Source organism: Kogia breviceps, chromosome 3, assembly GCF_026419965.1.
Source record: "Kogia breviceps isolate mKogBre1 chromosome 3, mKogBre1 haplotype 1, whole genome shotgun sequence".
In the NCBI taxonomy this organism is placed as follows: domain Eukaryota; kingdom Metazoa; phylum Chordata; class Mammalia; order Artiodactyla; family Physeteridae; genus Kogia; species Kogia breviceps.
The window spans coordinates 177573238-177591101 of NC_081312.1; the positions used below are offsets into that span (position 1 = coordinate 177573238).

The window sequence follows — 17864 nt, forward strand, 5'->3', positions numbered from 1 at the left end:
ATGAGGAGGACAACAGAAGGTTCTGACATACTGAGTGTAAGATGTCTAAAATGGACATCCAAGGAGAGCTGTCAGAAGTAAACAGCTGTACAGAGAGGGCCAGGCTGGTCGCCACTTATGTACTATACATCGAAAAATGGGCCTTTAAAGGCTATTACAGGACCCAGAACTGTCTTTGGCTACATTGGCTCCAAATTGGTATCTATTTAAAACCTTGAGCTTTATCTATTTGGTTGCTTTCATTGCTACCAGGCTGTCTTGCTGCCATGTTATCTACCTCTAGCTGGGAAATTAGAAAAGCAACTTTGAAAATACATAAAAATACATTTATTTAAATATTTGTTGAGCCTCTACCATACAAAAACAACAGTGTACTGCAGAAAGAAAAACAGAGATTTAGTGAAGGGCTGAAAATTTGTTATATAATTTTTGACCTTTATTTTGGCTGCCCAAATACATAGTTTTTTCCTGGTTTTATGCTCTGTTCTGAGACTGCCAAAGTTGCCAGCTACGTAACATAATAAAGACGTTGTCTTAACTGCACATTTTCTGAAAGCTCTACAATATTAATTTCTATATACTCCTTTGAAGTGAATGAACAAACTTATAACTGAAAAGATTTCAATAAATATTTTCCATGTAAAAGGTACAAGACAGACCTATTTGCAAGAACATCTGTGTTAAATAACAGCATTAATAGCTGAGGTTTAATGAGCAATTACTGTGTGCCAATTCCTGTACTAACTGTTTTATGTGTATTACATCACTTACTCAACACAGCCACAGTGGGGAAAGTGCTGTCACTGTCTATTAGGAGACTAACCCAAGGTCACAAAGCTAACAAGGGCAGAGATGGGACTCAAACCCAGGCCCTTTTGACTCTAAAGACTGTGTTAGCAGCTACACTGTGCCTCTAAAATTTCTAGAAATATTTTCCGATTATAACAATAATAATGCATTTGAAATCGTGTTTAATAAAATTATCTTATAAAAACTGTACTATCTATATCATCATGATCCAAAGCTCTTCTTCAAAACAAAACCAAAAGACAAAAAATAAAATTCAGTCTTAATATGTAATTAACGCAAGGGACTCTTAAATTTTCAACTACTCTCATATGTGACCTAATACCTAAGTTACACTATTTAAGACATTTAAAGATAAAGTAGATTCTTAGGGAATCCAGTTCAACTGTTTTATATATTTCAGGAACACCAAACTGGTCAATTTTAATTCTAAAGATAGCAATTATTCATAATTCTTAAAAACTCTTTAGTACTTTTAAAAGCTTATTTTATAAGACATTTTCCTAGATAGAAATATTTAAGAAAGATATAATAAAAAAAAGTGTGGCCTCCAGAAGCAATTTGACACTATGTTTTACAAGACAGCCCAAGATTCATAGATATTTAGAATTAGAAAGGACTTTCTAATCTTCTAGTACAATCCCCTAGAATTAGAATGGAAATCTAGAAGCCAAAAGAAGTTAAGTGGCTTGGCCAAAGTCTTCAGAAGTCTTCTGATGTCATTATTTCCATTACACTGTTGCACAACAGTTACGCATCAGGCATTCACGTTGGCCAAGTTCAAATCCTAGGTCCACCACTTACTCATTATATGACTCAGACCGGTTTCCACATCTGTTATATGAGGTTAACAATAAACTGATATAATGCTCATAAAGAATACAGAACAAGTACTCAGGATGTCAGCTGCCATTATAATGATTCCATCCACTGCTTATTAGACCATGTTCCTATACGTTGAAGCATATTAGTGTAATGCACTCTAGTGAGAAGCTGTGTTTTTAAATTCTGACTTGCCATCGTATTACCTATCTGAAAGTTAAGTATCAGTCCAATTCTAATAACTTTTCATAACTGTCCAAATATTTTAACGAACTATAATATTTCTTCTGTGTGCTCAGCCCAGAAAACTCACCACCTTTCTAGATATTAGAAAAACAGCTACATATTAGAAAAAGTAGAGTGAAGTTTAGAGTTCGAAGTTCTAGTAAAAAAGATTTGGAGTTCATAATCAGTATGACCTTTCAGAGGGATTAAAGTGTTTGTTCTGGAAGGTAAAAAAATATCTAAAAGATGGAAAAGAATATCATAAAAATGTAAATATAACACAATTCTTTTAAGATAGAAAGAAGGCAGGATGAGAGGAAAACAAGAAGGAGATAGGAATTGCCTTGTGTTCTACTTTAATTACTTCTCTTACCTTATATGAAAATTGAATTGCAGACTCTGGAGGATAAACAATAAAATGCCTTAATGTAAAACCAAAGCCTTGAGATGTTCTTTTCAACATAACTGTTTTGGGACCTGGCCAGGAGAACGTTTCATCTTCGGATGGTGATACAGTTTCACTTTGTTCTTTTCCATCTTTACTTTTTGATACCTAAAATGAAAAGACATTTCAAAGTTAACTATGTGACACAATATACTCCATCATTTGGGGGAAAATTTATGTGTAAAAATATAATACCTGAGTGCAGAAAGGAACTTACTGGAGAACAAGAACCATATTCTGATGCATGAACTATATGTGGTACAACAAATCATGCGGATTATCAAAAACTCAATTTTTTTCCTAGAGAGGGATGCTATGAAAAGTTCATCAGAAGCAAGAAAGAACTCGGGGAAATGAGAAAAACATGGCTAAAATGTCAAATGCAATAGATGGAATGAAAGACAACACAAAGAAAATCTCACAGGGCACTAAGGACTAAGAAACAGAAACTATGAAAGAAGAGACATGAAACTGTTGCGAGTAAGAACACTAAACATGTTATCAGTCCAACGGCAGCAAAGGATATTAGAAAATAAGAGCTAAGGCTTCAGCTTCTGAGCGCAAATTCAGTATCCACATAGATAATCCTTCCAATATCCTGGCTTTCCAGTTCTCTACTATCTCTCTCCAACTCTTGGCTTGGCTTTTACCTGCTCATGAGTAAAAACCCTCTGCAATCTCGGATCAAGGAGCCCACCCTGCATCCCCTCTCACATGCCAACCCTTACGGTTCTTCCGTCTCAGGCTGACCCTACCGTCTCATCCCCGTCCCCCACTGTCCCACGTCCTCAGCTCTCTCTTCAACCAGCTTCAGTTCACTCCTTTGCCTTTCTCTCACTTCCTCAAAGTCACCCGAGAAGACCTCACCCTGGATAAATCAACATGACCTACTCTGGACCTGCACGCACGTGGCCAAACATGGGTGGAGAAAAACAAGAAATTAAGCCGACGGCTTTCCCTCTAAGTTCATGACCATTAACCTCAAGCGAGCCTTCAGTGTAGTCTGTCCATTTCTCTCCAGTCCATTCATCCGAGACGACCATTTCATCCCTTCTCCCCGCCCCCTCACCTGGAGCTGCTGATGACCTTGCTTTTATTACACCGAAAACACACAAGCAGGACAATGAGAGCTTAGTCGCCGGCCATATCTCCCCACCTCCCTGCAACTGTGCCACATTCCCGTTTCCCTCCTGTGACAATGGCTGCACTGCCCATTGTTCTAAGGCCCCAGCACTTATGTACTAGATCCCATTCTCTCTTCCTAGACAAAGACATGGTCCCAGCGATTCTCCCCTCGCTCTTTTACATCATGTTTTCTCTTTACGACACCATTCCCATTGGCGCATGTCTACCGTCTTCTAAGTTCTTTAATCTTAAAACAACAACACAAATCCTCTCTTGCCACAGCCCTCGCCAGCTTCCACTTTGTTTTTCTGCCTATCTCTACAGGAAAACCTCTTGAAAGTTGTCTATGCTGCTATCTCCAATTATTTTTCTCCCATTTGCCTCTTAAATCCCCTTAAACCAGGCTGTTGCCTCCCTAATTCCCGGAAACTGCTCTTGTCAAGGTCCCCAAAGACTTCTACGTCTCTGAATTGAATGATCATCTCTCAGCCCTCGTCTTCTGTGACCTATCAGTTGGTGCAGGGGATTACTTCCTGCCTGAAAAATTTCTCCACGTGACTTCCGACACCAAATTTCCTCCTAACTGCCGGGCTTCTCTGCCCAGTCTCCTTCTCCACCTCATCAACTGCTGCACTTCTGAATTTAGGAATACCTAGGGCTCAGCCCATGGACCTTTCTACCTCTACGCTGGCTTTCGGGGATTTCCCCAACTTTTATCTCTAGCCAGACATCTCCCCAGTCTAACAGGTATCTCCAACTTAACATGTCTACCTTGCTGCTAAGATTTTGTATGCAATTACAATTCCAAGTTCACCTCAGCAGTTTTGAAATATCACTTTTATCAAACGACAAATACTTGAATATGCTTGATTCCATTACATTTTTTATTATGTTCCACTAGTGAATCTTATCTATTCTTCCACAATGATTTGCTTAACATGAAGATATTTAAACTTGAAAAATGCTCCTGGAAGCGATTTTTCAAAAGACTTCTAAATCCTGAACATTTTCATCATTAGTCAGTATTTGGGTTGTTACTAGTTAGCTATTTTATCAATTTCATGTTCTTTTCCATTTGGGAAGACACTAGATAGTAACATTTCCCAGCCAAACCTGCAATAGGGGAGGCTGTGACCAAGTGCTATCCAACAGAATGGAAGTATTATAAATATACAAAAATGAACAGTATTTCTACACGCTGACAATAGGCACTTGGAAATTGAGACGTTTAAAATATACCATTTAAAATGTGAAAAACTAGGACTTCCCTGGTGGTCCAGTGGTAAAGAATCTGCCTTATAATGCAGGGGACGTGGGTTCGATCCCTGATCAGGGAACTAAGATCCCACATGCCGCAGGGCAACTAAGCCCGCACACCACAACTACTGAGCCCAAGTGCTCTGGACCCCGTGTGCCACAACTAGAGAGAGAAAACCAAGACGCCACAACTAGAGAGAAGCCCGGGCACCGCAACAAAGAGCTCATGTGCCGCAACTAAAGACCCGATGCAGCCAAAAATAAATAAAATAAATAAATAAAATGTGAAATACTTAGGTATAAATATGACAAGAAATTTGCCAGACTTGTACATTATAACTCCAAACCGCTGCTGAGAGATTTAAAGAAAATCTAAATAAATGGAGAGATATACCATGTTCATGGTTCAGGAGACTCAGTATTGCTACAATATCAACCCTCCCCAAATTGATCTCCAGATTCAATGAAATCCCAAACAAAATCCCAGGAGATTTTTGTGTAGAGTTGATAAGCTGTTTCTAAAATTCACCTTGAAATGAAAAGGACCTAAACAACCAAAACAACTTTGAAAAAGCAGAATAAAATTGGAGGACTTACAAGACTTCATATAAAGCTACAGTATAATCAAGACTCTGAGCCACCGATGGAGACTCTGTACATTTGAAACTCATTTATCATAAATGCATTTTAGTTTATTCACCCTTCTAAAACGTGGAGATTTTAAGGGGGACGGGGAGTAACACCAAACATCAACATGGCAGACTCAAGCCGAGTCCCAACTAACTGCAAAAGCGATCGCATCATCAGGTAGAATTTGTAGCATGAAAGTTGTTATTCTAGGCTTAACTAGCCAAGTAGTTTAGCTAAGCTTTAGGCAGTGACTGGATCCTTCTTTTGAGATCCAAACGAGAGAATTATTTTATATATGCACGCAAGTTCATTCCCTCCGTGTGTGTGTGTGTGTGTGTGTGTGTGTGTGTGTGTGTGTGTGTGTGTCTAAGTTTCTCTGCATCCTCCAGGGCATTTGGTATTGTCGTTATTTTTTCTCTTAGCCACTGTGATAGATGTGTGGTGATAGCTTGTTGTGGTAATATTTGCATCTCCCTGCTGGCCAGTGATGAACATCTTTTCCTGTGCTCAGCTGCCATCTCCTTGTGTAATTTTAAAGCACAAAACAATCTAAGCTGTGAGCAATAGAAGTGAACCTTTTCCTGTTACATATGAGGAAACTGAGGCCTGGATTATTTAAGTGATTTGTCTAAGATTATTGTTGGCTAGTATCAGGGCAAGAATTCAAATCATGGTTTCCTGAATCTGAGGCTAGAATATTTCCCGTGTGTCACATTACTTTTCATCATCTCTTCTACTGTGCAGTCTGCATAGACTTTTCCCTCCAATAAGTCTTTGATCTAATCTATTATTTTTAAATTTTATTTTTCTGCGGGACTCTAATTTTACTTTATAAACACTTTACATGTATTAAATTTATTTCTAATGTATTATTATGACTTGGACTCACAGCTCCCAAATATATTCAACGTTTCTTTCCTTTTCCTTTGAACCATATAGATAAGGCTCTTGGATCCCGGTGTCATGCTTCAAGTTTCTGTGTTGAGCCTGTTCTGTCTTGTTCTGCTGAGTTCTTTACAAAAATGGAGAAAATGGGATGGAGAGTAAGCAGTTTCTGTTTCGCTCCCTGCAAACGAAGATTTTTGGATGCAACAAAGCTTCCTTGTCTCAATTATTTCAGCTTCCCAAGAACATTACATTGAATCCTCTTGAGTCTCCTTACCTTGTCCCTACAGGAAAGAAGGGTTACAATTCTTTCTACATAAAAAGAGAAGATGAAAAGAAATACACGTAGGTGCCTTTCTCGCTCCTTCTCTTCCTTACCCGTAGAGGCTTTTGATCTGTTGGATTTTATAACAAGGGCAAACTGCAGGCACACAGTGAAGGACACAGCAGTCAGATTTCTCCACTTGAGAAAACCCCCGAATACGTTATCTCTGCACGTGTCTCACCTTCCCACCGCGACCACCAGTTCATGCACCACCAGCCTCAGCGCGCAAGGAGCCAAGAAGCCGGCTGGAACCATAGCGCTCACGTTCCTGCGCGCTAAGAACTGACATTTGATTCCCTGAAAAGGCTTCATAACAAGGTCACCTGCTTGAATAATAACTGAAGGTTAAAAGAAGCCGAAATAAAGACAAAAACTAGATAGAACAACCAGACAAAGCAAAGAGGACAGAAGTATAGGGGGAAAATGCTAATCATATAACAATAAAGGTAATAAAAACCTCACAGAAGGGAACGCACACTGGTATAACAGAACCCTTTGGGATAATGGAAATGTTCTAAAAGTGGATTGTAATGAAAGTTTCACTACTGTATAAATTTACTACAAGCCACTGAAATGTCACTTAACAACAGGTGATTTTTATGGTTTGTAAATTACACTTCAACAAAAATGCTTTAAAAAAAAAAAAAAGTGGCGTAGGTAAAAAGTACAAAGTCTAAATGTTTGCCGGAGGTGAAAGACGCAGGGCTGTCATGAAAGCAAACACAAGAGAGTTAAGAAACGATCCCTGTATACACAGTAACTATATAACCCGAAGCTATCTTTTGTAATTATTTGTACTTGAAAGCGAATGGGGATGGCTTCCTAGTATATTCCAGGAATCATTCACGATAAAGCATAAGAAAGTATTATGTTCATCCTAAAAGATCCTAATATTGACTCCATCATATTCCTAAGTTTTTAAGCCCTACTCCTATGGATTACTTGAAAATGTTTTGCTATTTTTTTTTTTAAATCTTACTACTGATAATATTAGTAGTACCAGTTGCTTAAAGTAAGATTTTTCTGCCTTATTTTAGGGCCATGCTTCCTCGTGGTGATGATTTGAATATGTGAGTCCTTTTCCTTTTTTATAGTTGAATGACTGAACTCTTCTAGTTATGACTGTTATCTGGGCTTGATGTTTTTTCTTTCATTACATGGGGAGATGGCACACACCAGGGGAAGAGCATGGAGTCTGGAGCCGGAGCCCCTGGGCTGGGTCCTTGATGTAGCACCGGCTGTGCGCCTTGGGCATTTGGACCTCGGTTACTCGTCTTCCGTACGAGGGTGGTAATAATAGCGCCTACTTCATAAGCTTCTCATGAAGATTAAATGAGTTAAAGTTTGTAAAGTATTTAAAGCAGGACGTCACACAAAGCAAGTACTCTTTTAACTGTTTTTCTAAAACCACAGGGGTCACCAGTACATAAAGGCTTATTTCAAAAGTGAATTATACAATAACACTTTTCACATACTCAGGAGAATAGTGTGTAAAACACAGTTTTGTCTGAAGGGGAAAACAAAATCTTGAATATCCATCAAACTTCCTCGATTTTTATGTACCACAAGAAGTCGGATGGAGATATGGGTTCCCTGTGGTTAAGTAACTTGTCAAAACAGCTAGCAAGTGATAGAGCCAACCTATTCTTTCCATTCTATGCCATGAGTGGGGGAGGAAATGCCATGTGGTTTACACATTTGGACACTGCCTATCTTTAAGCTTCAGTCTCCACAGTCCTAACACCACAGAGAGTTAATCTCACAGCAAATTATTCCTCACATATTGACTTTCTGTCATGAGGCATTTCTCTACAAATTTTCAACATGAGGAGACCTTGTGTGTTTAATTAAATAACTTGTTTGTTCGATTCCAATTGAGTTAAAAGAATCTTGAATAAAGCTTCTTTGTATGCTACATATACCTGGCAACTCTTGACTTGGAGCTTCTGTTGACGGGGAGTCTCTTTCTTAAAAATTAAAAATTTTTTTTTTTTTTTTTTTTTTTTTGCCAATCCAGGTTGATAACAATTGAAACTACTTTGATGTTGACTATCTAGATGTGTCTAGATGTACTTTTCCAAGAATTAATTCTAGTTCTCAGTAGATATTTTAATATTTAAGAGATGAAAGATGATGGCTAAAGAAATTCTAACACTTTCATGACTTAAACTTAAAAGATCTAGATGACGTTGGTCCAAAATATTTCAATTAAATGCTTGGGCTTAATTTTTTAAAATATAACTCTTAATTTTTAAGTTTATTATTTACTTAGACATTCATTTATAATTTCTCTCATATAAGTTGATTGGTGATATGGGTCCTTTCTGCTGCTGTTTCTTCTGTAGGTGTCATTTATGGATTGTTTTGAAACAGCTGGTATTTTCCTATGTGATTTCCTTCCCTATTCAGGGTTCTGGTTTTTAATGTAATTTTTATCTAGACAGTACTGTTCTCTCTTCTCTCTCTCTCTCTGATTTCCTTTCAGATTCCACCATGTCAAAGACATGAGTTCTTAATTCCACAATTTTACAACTTCACTCTCATAGAAGATAGGTATTTTAAAATCTGAAGTAAATGAAAAAAGATGGAAAGAATGGTGTGAACTTTCTAGAAATGTTTTATCAATAGCTTACTTTTGACTACTACTATGACTTTGGAAAGTTATCTCTAATTTTCTTCTGACACATTATAATCTGTCAATATTATCAGTCTCATAAAATTGTAAAAATCAGAACGTACTTCTCTTCATAAATTATCCATTCAGACCCATTTTCTGGGCATATTCTTGCAGTTGTCTTACTAGTAGTGATGATGGGATTAGATTATACTTACTTCTGTCCCTTGGACCTCCTGTGACTAACAATAAATGTCTTCATGATATTAGAGGAAAGTCTGAGCTTGTTTCCTAAAATAGAGAAATCACTTTCAAGATGACACATTAATGAGAATCCTCACTTGTCATTTCTATAACTTTGCATATAAATGTGAAAGAATTCATCTTTATTACTGATTCCAGAAGTAAATATGACTGAATCTAACTGGCATATTGTCTGCATTTATTCTTTCATCTTTAATAGCTTCTGACATTACTTCCTAATTCTGTTATCAAAAATATTCACTAAAGTAAGGGAATCTGGGAATGTGATTAGCTGTTTACCAGAAAGAGGAGGAAAAGGGCTGATGAACAGCCAGCCAATCTCTGCTGTGGTTCATTGATGTTCACTGCTGTATAAAATTTCACTGTGAATACACCACATTTTATCTATTATATTATCCTCTAAAAGGAAATAGGGTTTTTCCCAGTAATTTTGCTATTACAAAAAAAAAAAAAATGTTGCTAAGAGCATCTCCTGTTTATAAAGACATCCTTCACACCATTGTTTCTTAGGGTATTTACACAGTAGTCACATGGTTTCTTTATGGTATTTACATATGTTTACGTAGCATTTAGATGGTTTCTTTAAGGTGTTTACCTGGTACAGGGTAGATGTTTATAGTATAATGACAGATGATGGCTTAACATAGTTAAGTGTCAAACATCTAATTCAGAAACCTGACCTGCACCATCACCACAAGCGGCCACTATGCATCATCTATCCCACCATCCTTCTCCATCAAAAGGGGCACACGGGGCTTCCCTGGTGGCGCAGTGGTTGAGAATCCGCCTGCCGATGCAGGAGACACGGGTTCGTGCCCTGGTCCGGGAAGATCCCACATGCCGCGGAGCAACTAAGCCCGTGAGCCATGGCCGCTAGGCCTGTGCGTCCGGAGCCTGTGCTCCGCAACGGGAGAGGCCACAACAGTGAGAGGCCCGCATACCGCAAAAAAAAAAAAAAAAAAAAAGGGGCACACGGTTAGGAGACGACCTGCCTTCGCACGTGCAGAGACTGCCAATGTCCCACTCTCAAAGTTTCACGGGTACTCCCCTAGCGCTATCCTTGGGGATAACAGAAAAGAATCCTTCATTTTTTATAAACGGTTTATACATTGCAGGGTTGTTTCCGAAAGGAGAAGGAGCCTACATTCTACTTTAGGTAAGGGGAATATTTCCACTTCAAAATACATCACTGTACCAAACAAAATCTCTCTAATTATTAACCATCATTAAATATGAGGATAAAAGTTCAGCTAGCATCCAGCGAGCGTCTACTGAGTATGACCCACGTGTTCCATCAATATTGCCGTATTGAACTAGTGTGACGTCTCTGACAGGCATCTAGTCACATGTCTTTTAAATGAGGCTCAAAAAAGTGAAGTGACTTTCCAATAGTCATAAAACATATAGCTCCAATTCTAGAGATCTCTTATCTAAAAAAGAGCTCTTTACCCAAAAATGTACAAGAACTCAGTCTGATTCTTATTTATTCCAATGAAATTTTTACTTACTTTTCTGGGACTATGTTTTTCAGAAAAAGAATGTTTGCTAAGCCTTTTGATACTAATGACTTGTAAACAATATTTTGTTTTTTAAACAATGTTCATCAGTCCATTCATTATTAGCAAATAAAACTAAGTACACATGAAACTTACTCAAGTATTTATTTCAATAAAGTACTCTTAACATTATGTGGCAGACTTAACTCCATACAGAAGAATCTGTACAGAAGAACGATCTGCTGTATATCTCAAGCATTTTTTAAAATGAAGTCTTAAATAACTTAGATTTTGCAGAAACAACAATTCCAAACTAAATCCCTATGAAAAAACAAAACTCCCAGAAGTTTATCAGTTTGACTGTTGAACATCTGAGCATATTAGAAATGGGTTTGTAACAAATAATGACTGATATCTGAATGGCCAAAACTATTTAAATCTGCTTTCCATAAACTTTTATTTACCTTTTTTCTTTCCTTTTTTTTTTTTTTTTTTGTAAAGGAGCATAGACTAGAATGACTAAATGAAATACACATCTAAAATGAAAAAAATTTTTTTAAACGTAACTTTAGCCATTCAAGTACTTCCCCAACAAACCATGTAGCAGCACTATATTAGTGAGTTTTAACATTTCTGCTTAATTGCTTTTTTCTTGCCTATATTTTAATAAATATGAAACTTCCTACAGGCAGGAAGAGAGCCAAGTAAGAGAAAAGAATAAATAAGCTATTAAATACACATTTAAGAGTACAGTGGTGGGCTTCCCTGGTGGCGCAGTGGTTGAGAGTCCGCCTGCCCACGCAGGGGACACGGGTTCGAGCCCCGGTCCGGGAAGATTCCCACATGCTGCGGAGCAACTAAGCCCGTGCGCCACAACTGCTGAGCCTGCGCTCTAGAGCCCGCGAGCCACAACTACTGAGCCCTCGTGCTGCAACTACTGAAGCCTGCGCGCCTAGAGTCCATGCTGTGCAACAAGAGAAGCCACCGCGATGAGAAGCCCGCGCACTGCAACGAACAGTAGCCCCCGCTCGCCGCAACTAGAGAAAGCCCGCGTGCAGCAACGAAGACCCAACGCGGCCAAAAATAAATAATAAATAAAATAAATAAATTTATAAAAAAAAAAAAAAAAAAGAGTACAGTGGTGGCCAGCCACATTCAGCACACACCCAAAACAACCGAGCGCTACATCACTAGAGATACTTGCAGCCTAACACAATTTATACTACCACAAGCATCTTCCCCCACGCTCAAAGCCTAACCAGCTATACTGAGCATTTATAACCTATTTCTAAGCATGCCTACTAGAATCAGGGAACACAGTTTTAGTTACTTTCCTCATTCGCTGCTAACGAGCCAGAAAGTATCTGCTAATCACAAAAATGCAGTGGTAGAATGACCATGTAGTGCAACGACAACAAAACTTCTTCTAAAAATTTAATACTATACTGCTAGAATAGTCTTCTCAAATATAAAGTTCCTAAAATCTGATTCCATGCCAAAGATTTTTAAATTATAAAGGAAAGATATTAAATTTCCAAAGTAGTTTTCTGCAAAGGATTTCTGAAGAAATTACAAAGCTAAAGTTTAGTTAAGTCTCTCAGTAACATATATTCTCTACTAGCAGAGAAGGACACTGAAGAAAAGATATTATTCTAAAATCAGTCAGGAAAACCCATGACAATTCTCATACCCTCTACTGGGAGTACAATCTTTCTGTAAACCCTCTTGGTAACATTTATCAGTTTATCAATTTTATACCTTTTAAACTGGGAATTAATGACATAATAAGAGATATGGTGAAGATTCATTTTACAAAATGTTCATTCCAAGGTATAATAAATTCAACTTGGAAACTATATCAAAGTCCAATGAGAGCAACAAAAAGGAAGCGTTAAGTAGATTATGATACAGCTGAAATATGAAAAAATTTTAATGACACAGGGGAATGCCCAAAATATAAATATTGAGGGGAAAAATAAGATTAAACTGTCACAGTATGACTAAAGTTATTTTAATCACACACACACACACACACACACACACACACACACACACACACACACACAGAGTTTGGAATAAGGGGCCAGGTTTCTTTTCCTAAACAATTCATTGATTTTCTGTAAGGAACATGCATGCATGCTAACTTTTCACATCAGCCTGCAATGTTGTGCAGCCCATCCCTTGTTGACAAGTTGTGCTTTGAAAACTTCGTCTGTGCTAACGGAATAATCCACTCCTTTCTTGGTGCCAAAGTGCCTTATGGCAGAAGTCCCCAACCAGTGCACTGCAATACTCAGAGGCAGTCTCCCAGAGCACCTTTCGAGTAGGGCGTACCCTACCACATTACAATTACCTGTTTATACATCTATCTTTTCAATCTTAGCGCAGCTTCCTAGGGAGAGAGGAGAATAATGGCTTATTTCAGTGCCCACCACAAATCCTGACAGAAAGTGGGACACAAAAAAGAAATTAAATTTAAATGAATTAAACGAGTAAAGTTTACATAAAACAAGGATAACAGAAAACAAAACGATGACTTTAATTACTCCTGTTTACCTACTTCCCCATTTTTCTCATTGGAGACAGTAAGTACATATAGGTCTAACAGACATAAACTCAAATACAGATGTCTATTTGTACACATATTTTCTTGTAAAGAGGCTCTATGACCAGATAATAGAGCTGTTTTCAGAAGCTACTTATTTTCTGATACGAAAAAAATTTTGTTTACTCTGAATCAGAGAACAGATTGTATCTTTAGGTTAAAAACAATCACCTCCCTATCCTTTGGGCAGACAGGAATCTCCAAATTAAGAGGCAAGCTTAAATTTCAGTTCATCCTAGCTACCAATGAAATAATGCAGTCCCCTCTGAGCAGACACAGCGATACTGAGCATGTCTAGAGGCTAGAGAAGATATGGGTACAGAAGGGCAGACCCATATCACGTGGTTTCACTATTTTGTTTGAAGCACTGCAATGACCTAGAGTATCATCTTGCTAAATGTACATACAAATAAGCTTCCTGAATCTATGTTGATTTTAGATTATCAAAGACACTACACTGGCAACCAATGTTAACAGTCGCCTCCATTTCACTAGACTGAACTATGGAAAAACTTCACACAATTTTATATAGCTAAGATGGAAACGTGCAGATAATGTAATCCAACTTAATCATTCACCATTTTATAGAACACTGAGTCTCCAAGAGGTTAAGTAACTTGCCAAAAGTTACAAATTACTGGCGATCCAAACTATTCATTAGGGTCCAATTGAAGGACCGGGCAGGCAGAGAGTATTACTCCAATGGATCAGGCGCAAATGGGAAAATAATTCATAAAAGATGCTGAAATGGTTTTTTAAATGTGTAAAAAATAGGTCTGTCTCTGTCAGCTAGGGGGAAGGCACCCCATACCACATGAATTATTCATTTACCCACAAGCTCTCGATGAATGTAGAGAGCTAGTGAGTAAATGAATCATAGTCTGATATTTCCAGGAGAGCAAGGGCATCCTGGTACATGAGGCCAGCTCTGTCCTACTGGAAACTTGCCCTAGTGAACAGGAAGAAGGTGGGAAGCTAAAAGGGAGTCGCATAGACCGTACTTAGAATTACTACATCTTGGAAATAGGATATTCTCCCCCCACCTTTTCCTTACCTTTTGCTGAAAGATAGCTTAAAACAGAAACTCAATATACAGAATATCAAATATACAGAGTTGCTCTGTCTGGGGACAGGGGCAGGAGAGTTTGTACAGAAATCTGCTCCATTTTGCTAGTTTCCCAGAAACTCTAACAGTCTGTTAAGGAGTTTAAAAATCAGAGATGTAGTTCAACCAACTTACTTTACAAATATAAAAACGGAGGTCCCGGGAGACTTGCTGATGGTCTCATAGCTAATTAGTGACACAGCTGAGGCTAGAACCTAAGTTTCCAATCTCCTGATCCTGGAACTTCCCCACTATATTATACCACGAACAGGCTGTTTCAGCAATTTGAGGATCATAGCTTCTGGGTCATGTCCCCTTAGTTTTTTCCTTTATAATTGATATTTATCAGATACATAATATACTTTCATTAAAGATAATTTAGAAAATAAAGCTAAGCAAAAAAAAAAAACCAAAAAAATTTAACTCACCTACCATTACCCCTCTAAAGAAAAGTGAGGCCAATATTTTGGTGTATATATATCTTTTCAGACCTTTTCATATGTGAATATATACAAATACACACTTTAGAAAAATGCTCTTCTAATCTATTTATTTTTATTTAATACATTATGAATGTCTTTCCATGTTAATATAACATATATCTACACATTATTTTTAAAGACTGCATGGTATTTCACCATATGAATAAATCAAATTTTATCTATTCATTTTTGTCTTTGTCATTTAGGAATGCACACTGTTTACCAAGTTTTTTTTATACTACTACTACTACTACTACTGTTATTATTGTTATTATTGTTACTACTATTACTACAACTACCCGTAGACCAATCTCCATGAAAAACCATGAATAGGTCATTAGGATAAATTCCTAAGAATGGAGTTGCTGGATCAAATCATCATGTTCTGTTTCTTTGTCTTATAGTTTTATATACAAAGTGTCAAAGGGCCAGCTATAAAATGGGGAACCAAGTCACAAACCTACGGACAGCACAGCAGACTACTTAACTATAGATATATATTCTAGCCAACACTGGGTAGTTATTTTTTAATCTTTGCCAGTATGCTAAGATGAAAATGGTTCTTATTGTTTTATTTTTTTGTTTCTTTCATTAGTGATGAAGCTAAACATCTTTGCATGTAACATCCAATTCTTAAAGACCTATAATATAAATAATATAGAAAAAAAGAATATACAGCTATTCAGCTTAGTCTCCAGCTTAAGAGTGAATTACAAAAGAACATGTCACTGGAGTTCAGAACACAGTTCTCGTACAAAATGAGGGTTGACAGCAATGCCTTAAAACACAGTAGTAGAAACCAAAGCAAAATCCCTGGGAACTGGAAACGGAGCTTAAAATACACAGGAACCCAGGGGTGACGACCCAGGGAAGCAGACCCCAGATCTCAGAGAGGAGAGAAGCTCCCCCGGGAAGGAAGGTCAAACCAGCTCATGTTCAGATTATTCTGAGCACTGAGATGCACCCTAAATTCAGGACACCAGACACCAGAGCAGGTCCAACTTTGAGTTGCCAGGTTCAGCCAAGGCAGGTGACATGAAGTGAGCTAAGTGCATCCACGGTCCTTGAGGGGAGACGGGGCTTGGACATGGCTGCCGTCCAACTTCTAACGTGGTAATGCACCGCCGGCTTGTGACCTTTCAGGTGCGTCCCGGTTTCTAGGTCGAACTCAATTGTGTCTTCTTTATTTCAAAAACCCTGCTAAGTAAAAATTTCCAAATGCAGGAGGTACTTGTTTCATAATTTGCTCATGAAAAGTCATGATTAAATATCAAGAAGTATCCTGTACACATTTTACAGGCACTGGTGGAGCTTACTATTTAAAAGAACGCTGGGATAAAGCCTCTTGGAAGGCTTTAAATTGTTTAAATTGGAAGCAATAAATTGTTTTAATCAGTCCATAATTTATGTCCCATAAATACAATTGCCTTTCAACATAATGTTTTTCTGGAAACTACATTATAAAATGAATCATTTGAATAGATAATATTTTTACATAGAAAAAATGCTTTAATTGGCTAAAACACAGAAATGATTTAACAATACATCAGAAAAGCAAAGATATAACAATTAGAAACCTCTAAAATCATTTACAAATGCAAACTGTCACAATTTTTTAATAAGCATGATTATACCAGCTGGATATTATATAAGGAGGAGATTAACGTATTATAAAGTACATACAGCACTCATAAAAATACAAATCCAATATACCATAAATTTTACTAAAAGTTTCTAAGCAGAAATAAGAACCATTAATCATTCAGATCAGCCTGAACAGCCCAAAGGGAATTCTATATTAAAAGAAGGGCTTTTTACACTCCTTTGCATTCTTTTGCTTTGGCTACAGTGCAAGTAGTTTATGGTTGAGTTGGACGCCACGGGGCATTTCTTTAAATACTAGCTGGCTGGACCATCTCCCAAATCAATTTCCAGATTTTTGTTAGTGATGCTGATATTATTGTTATTGTTGTTGAATTAATTCAAATTTGATTAAATAATTATAATTTCCATAGGAAGAAACAAGAGTCTGTCTTCCTATAATATTATCTTATTTTTGGAAAATTTCTTTCCCTATATTCATTTTAGCTAGGCCAAAATGGTAAAGCCGCTCACTCCCTGGACCTTACATCTTTAAAAATCTTTATATTCAAGTAGATATTGTCAATGCAGAAAATAGTTAATAAGTAGTTCTTAGGACATGTGGAAGATGAAGTTGCATGAAGGACACGAACTTGCTTTGGTCACTCAAATAGACGATTCAAAGAAACTGAAAATTAGATGACATTCTTCCTCTTTTAATGTATTGCTAACACTGTACTCAAAGAAATTAGGTAACTTATCCAAGTTCTTACAACTAGTGAGTGATGGGCAAAAGATCTGAACACTTTACAAAAGAAGAAATCCAAGTGGCCAATAAGTTTAAGAAAAGATGCTCAAACTCATTACTCGTGAGGCAAATGCAAACCAAAACCATAATAAGATACTATGACACATACACCAAAATGGCTAAAAGAAATATTTTTTAACTGGCAAATAATGACTGGCAAGGATGTAGAGTAACAAGAGTTCTCAAATACGGCTGATGAGAATATAAATTGGTATAACCACTTTGAAAAGCTGCTTGGTAGCATCTGTCAAAGTTGGGCCATAAAACGCATACATCTTTTGTCCCAGTAACTCCACTCCTAGTTAAACACTCAGCAGAAGTCCATACATATAAAGCCATGTGCAAAAATGTCCATAGCAGCATTATGTGCAGTGGCCGAAATTGGAAA

At 37.4% G+C, this 17864-nt stretch overlaps 1 protein-coding gene across 7 annotated transcripts in view; it reads right to left on the bottom strand.

Annotated features, from left to right (window-relative positions):
- The window catches only part of ARHGAP21 (Rho GTPase activating protein 21), a 134445-nt gene that overhangs the window by 78778 nt on the left and 37803 nt on the right, over positions 1-17864 (bottom strand). For all 7 annotated transcript variants that reach the window (XM_059058134.2, XM_059058133.2, XM_059058132.2 and 4 more), the window contains exon 3: positions 2228-2407. In XM_059058134.2, the coding sequence (XP_058914117.1) occupies positions 2228-2407 (180 nt within the window). The remainder of the gene's footprint in view (positions 1-2227; positions 2408-17864) is intronic.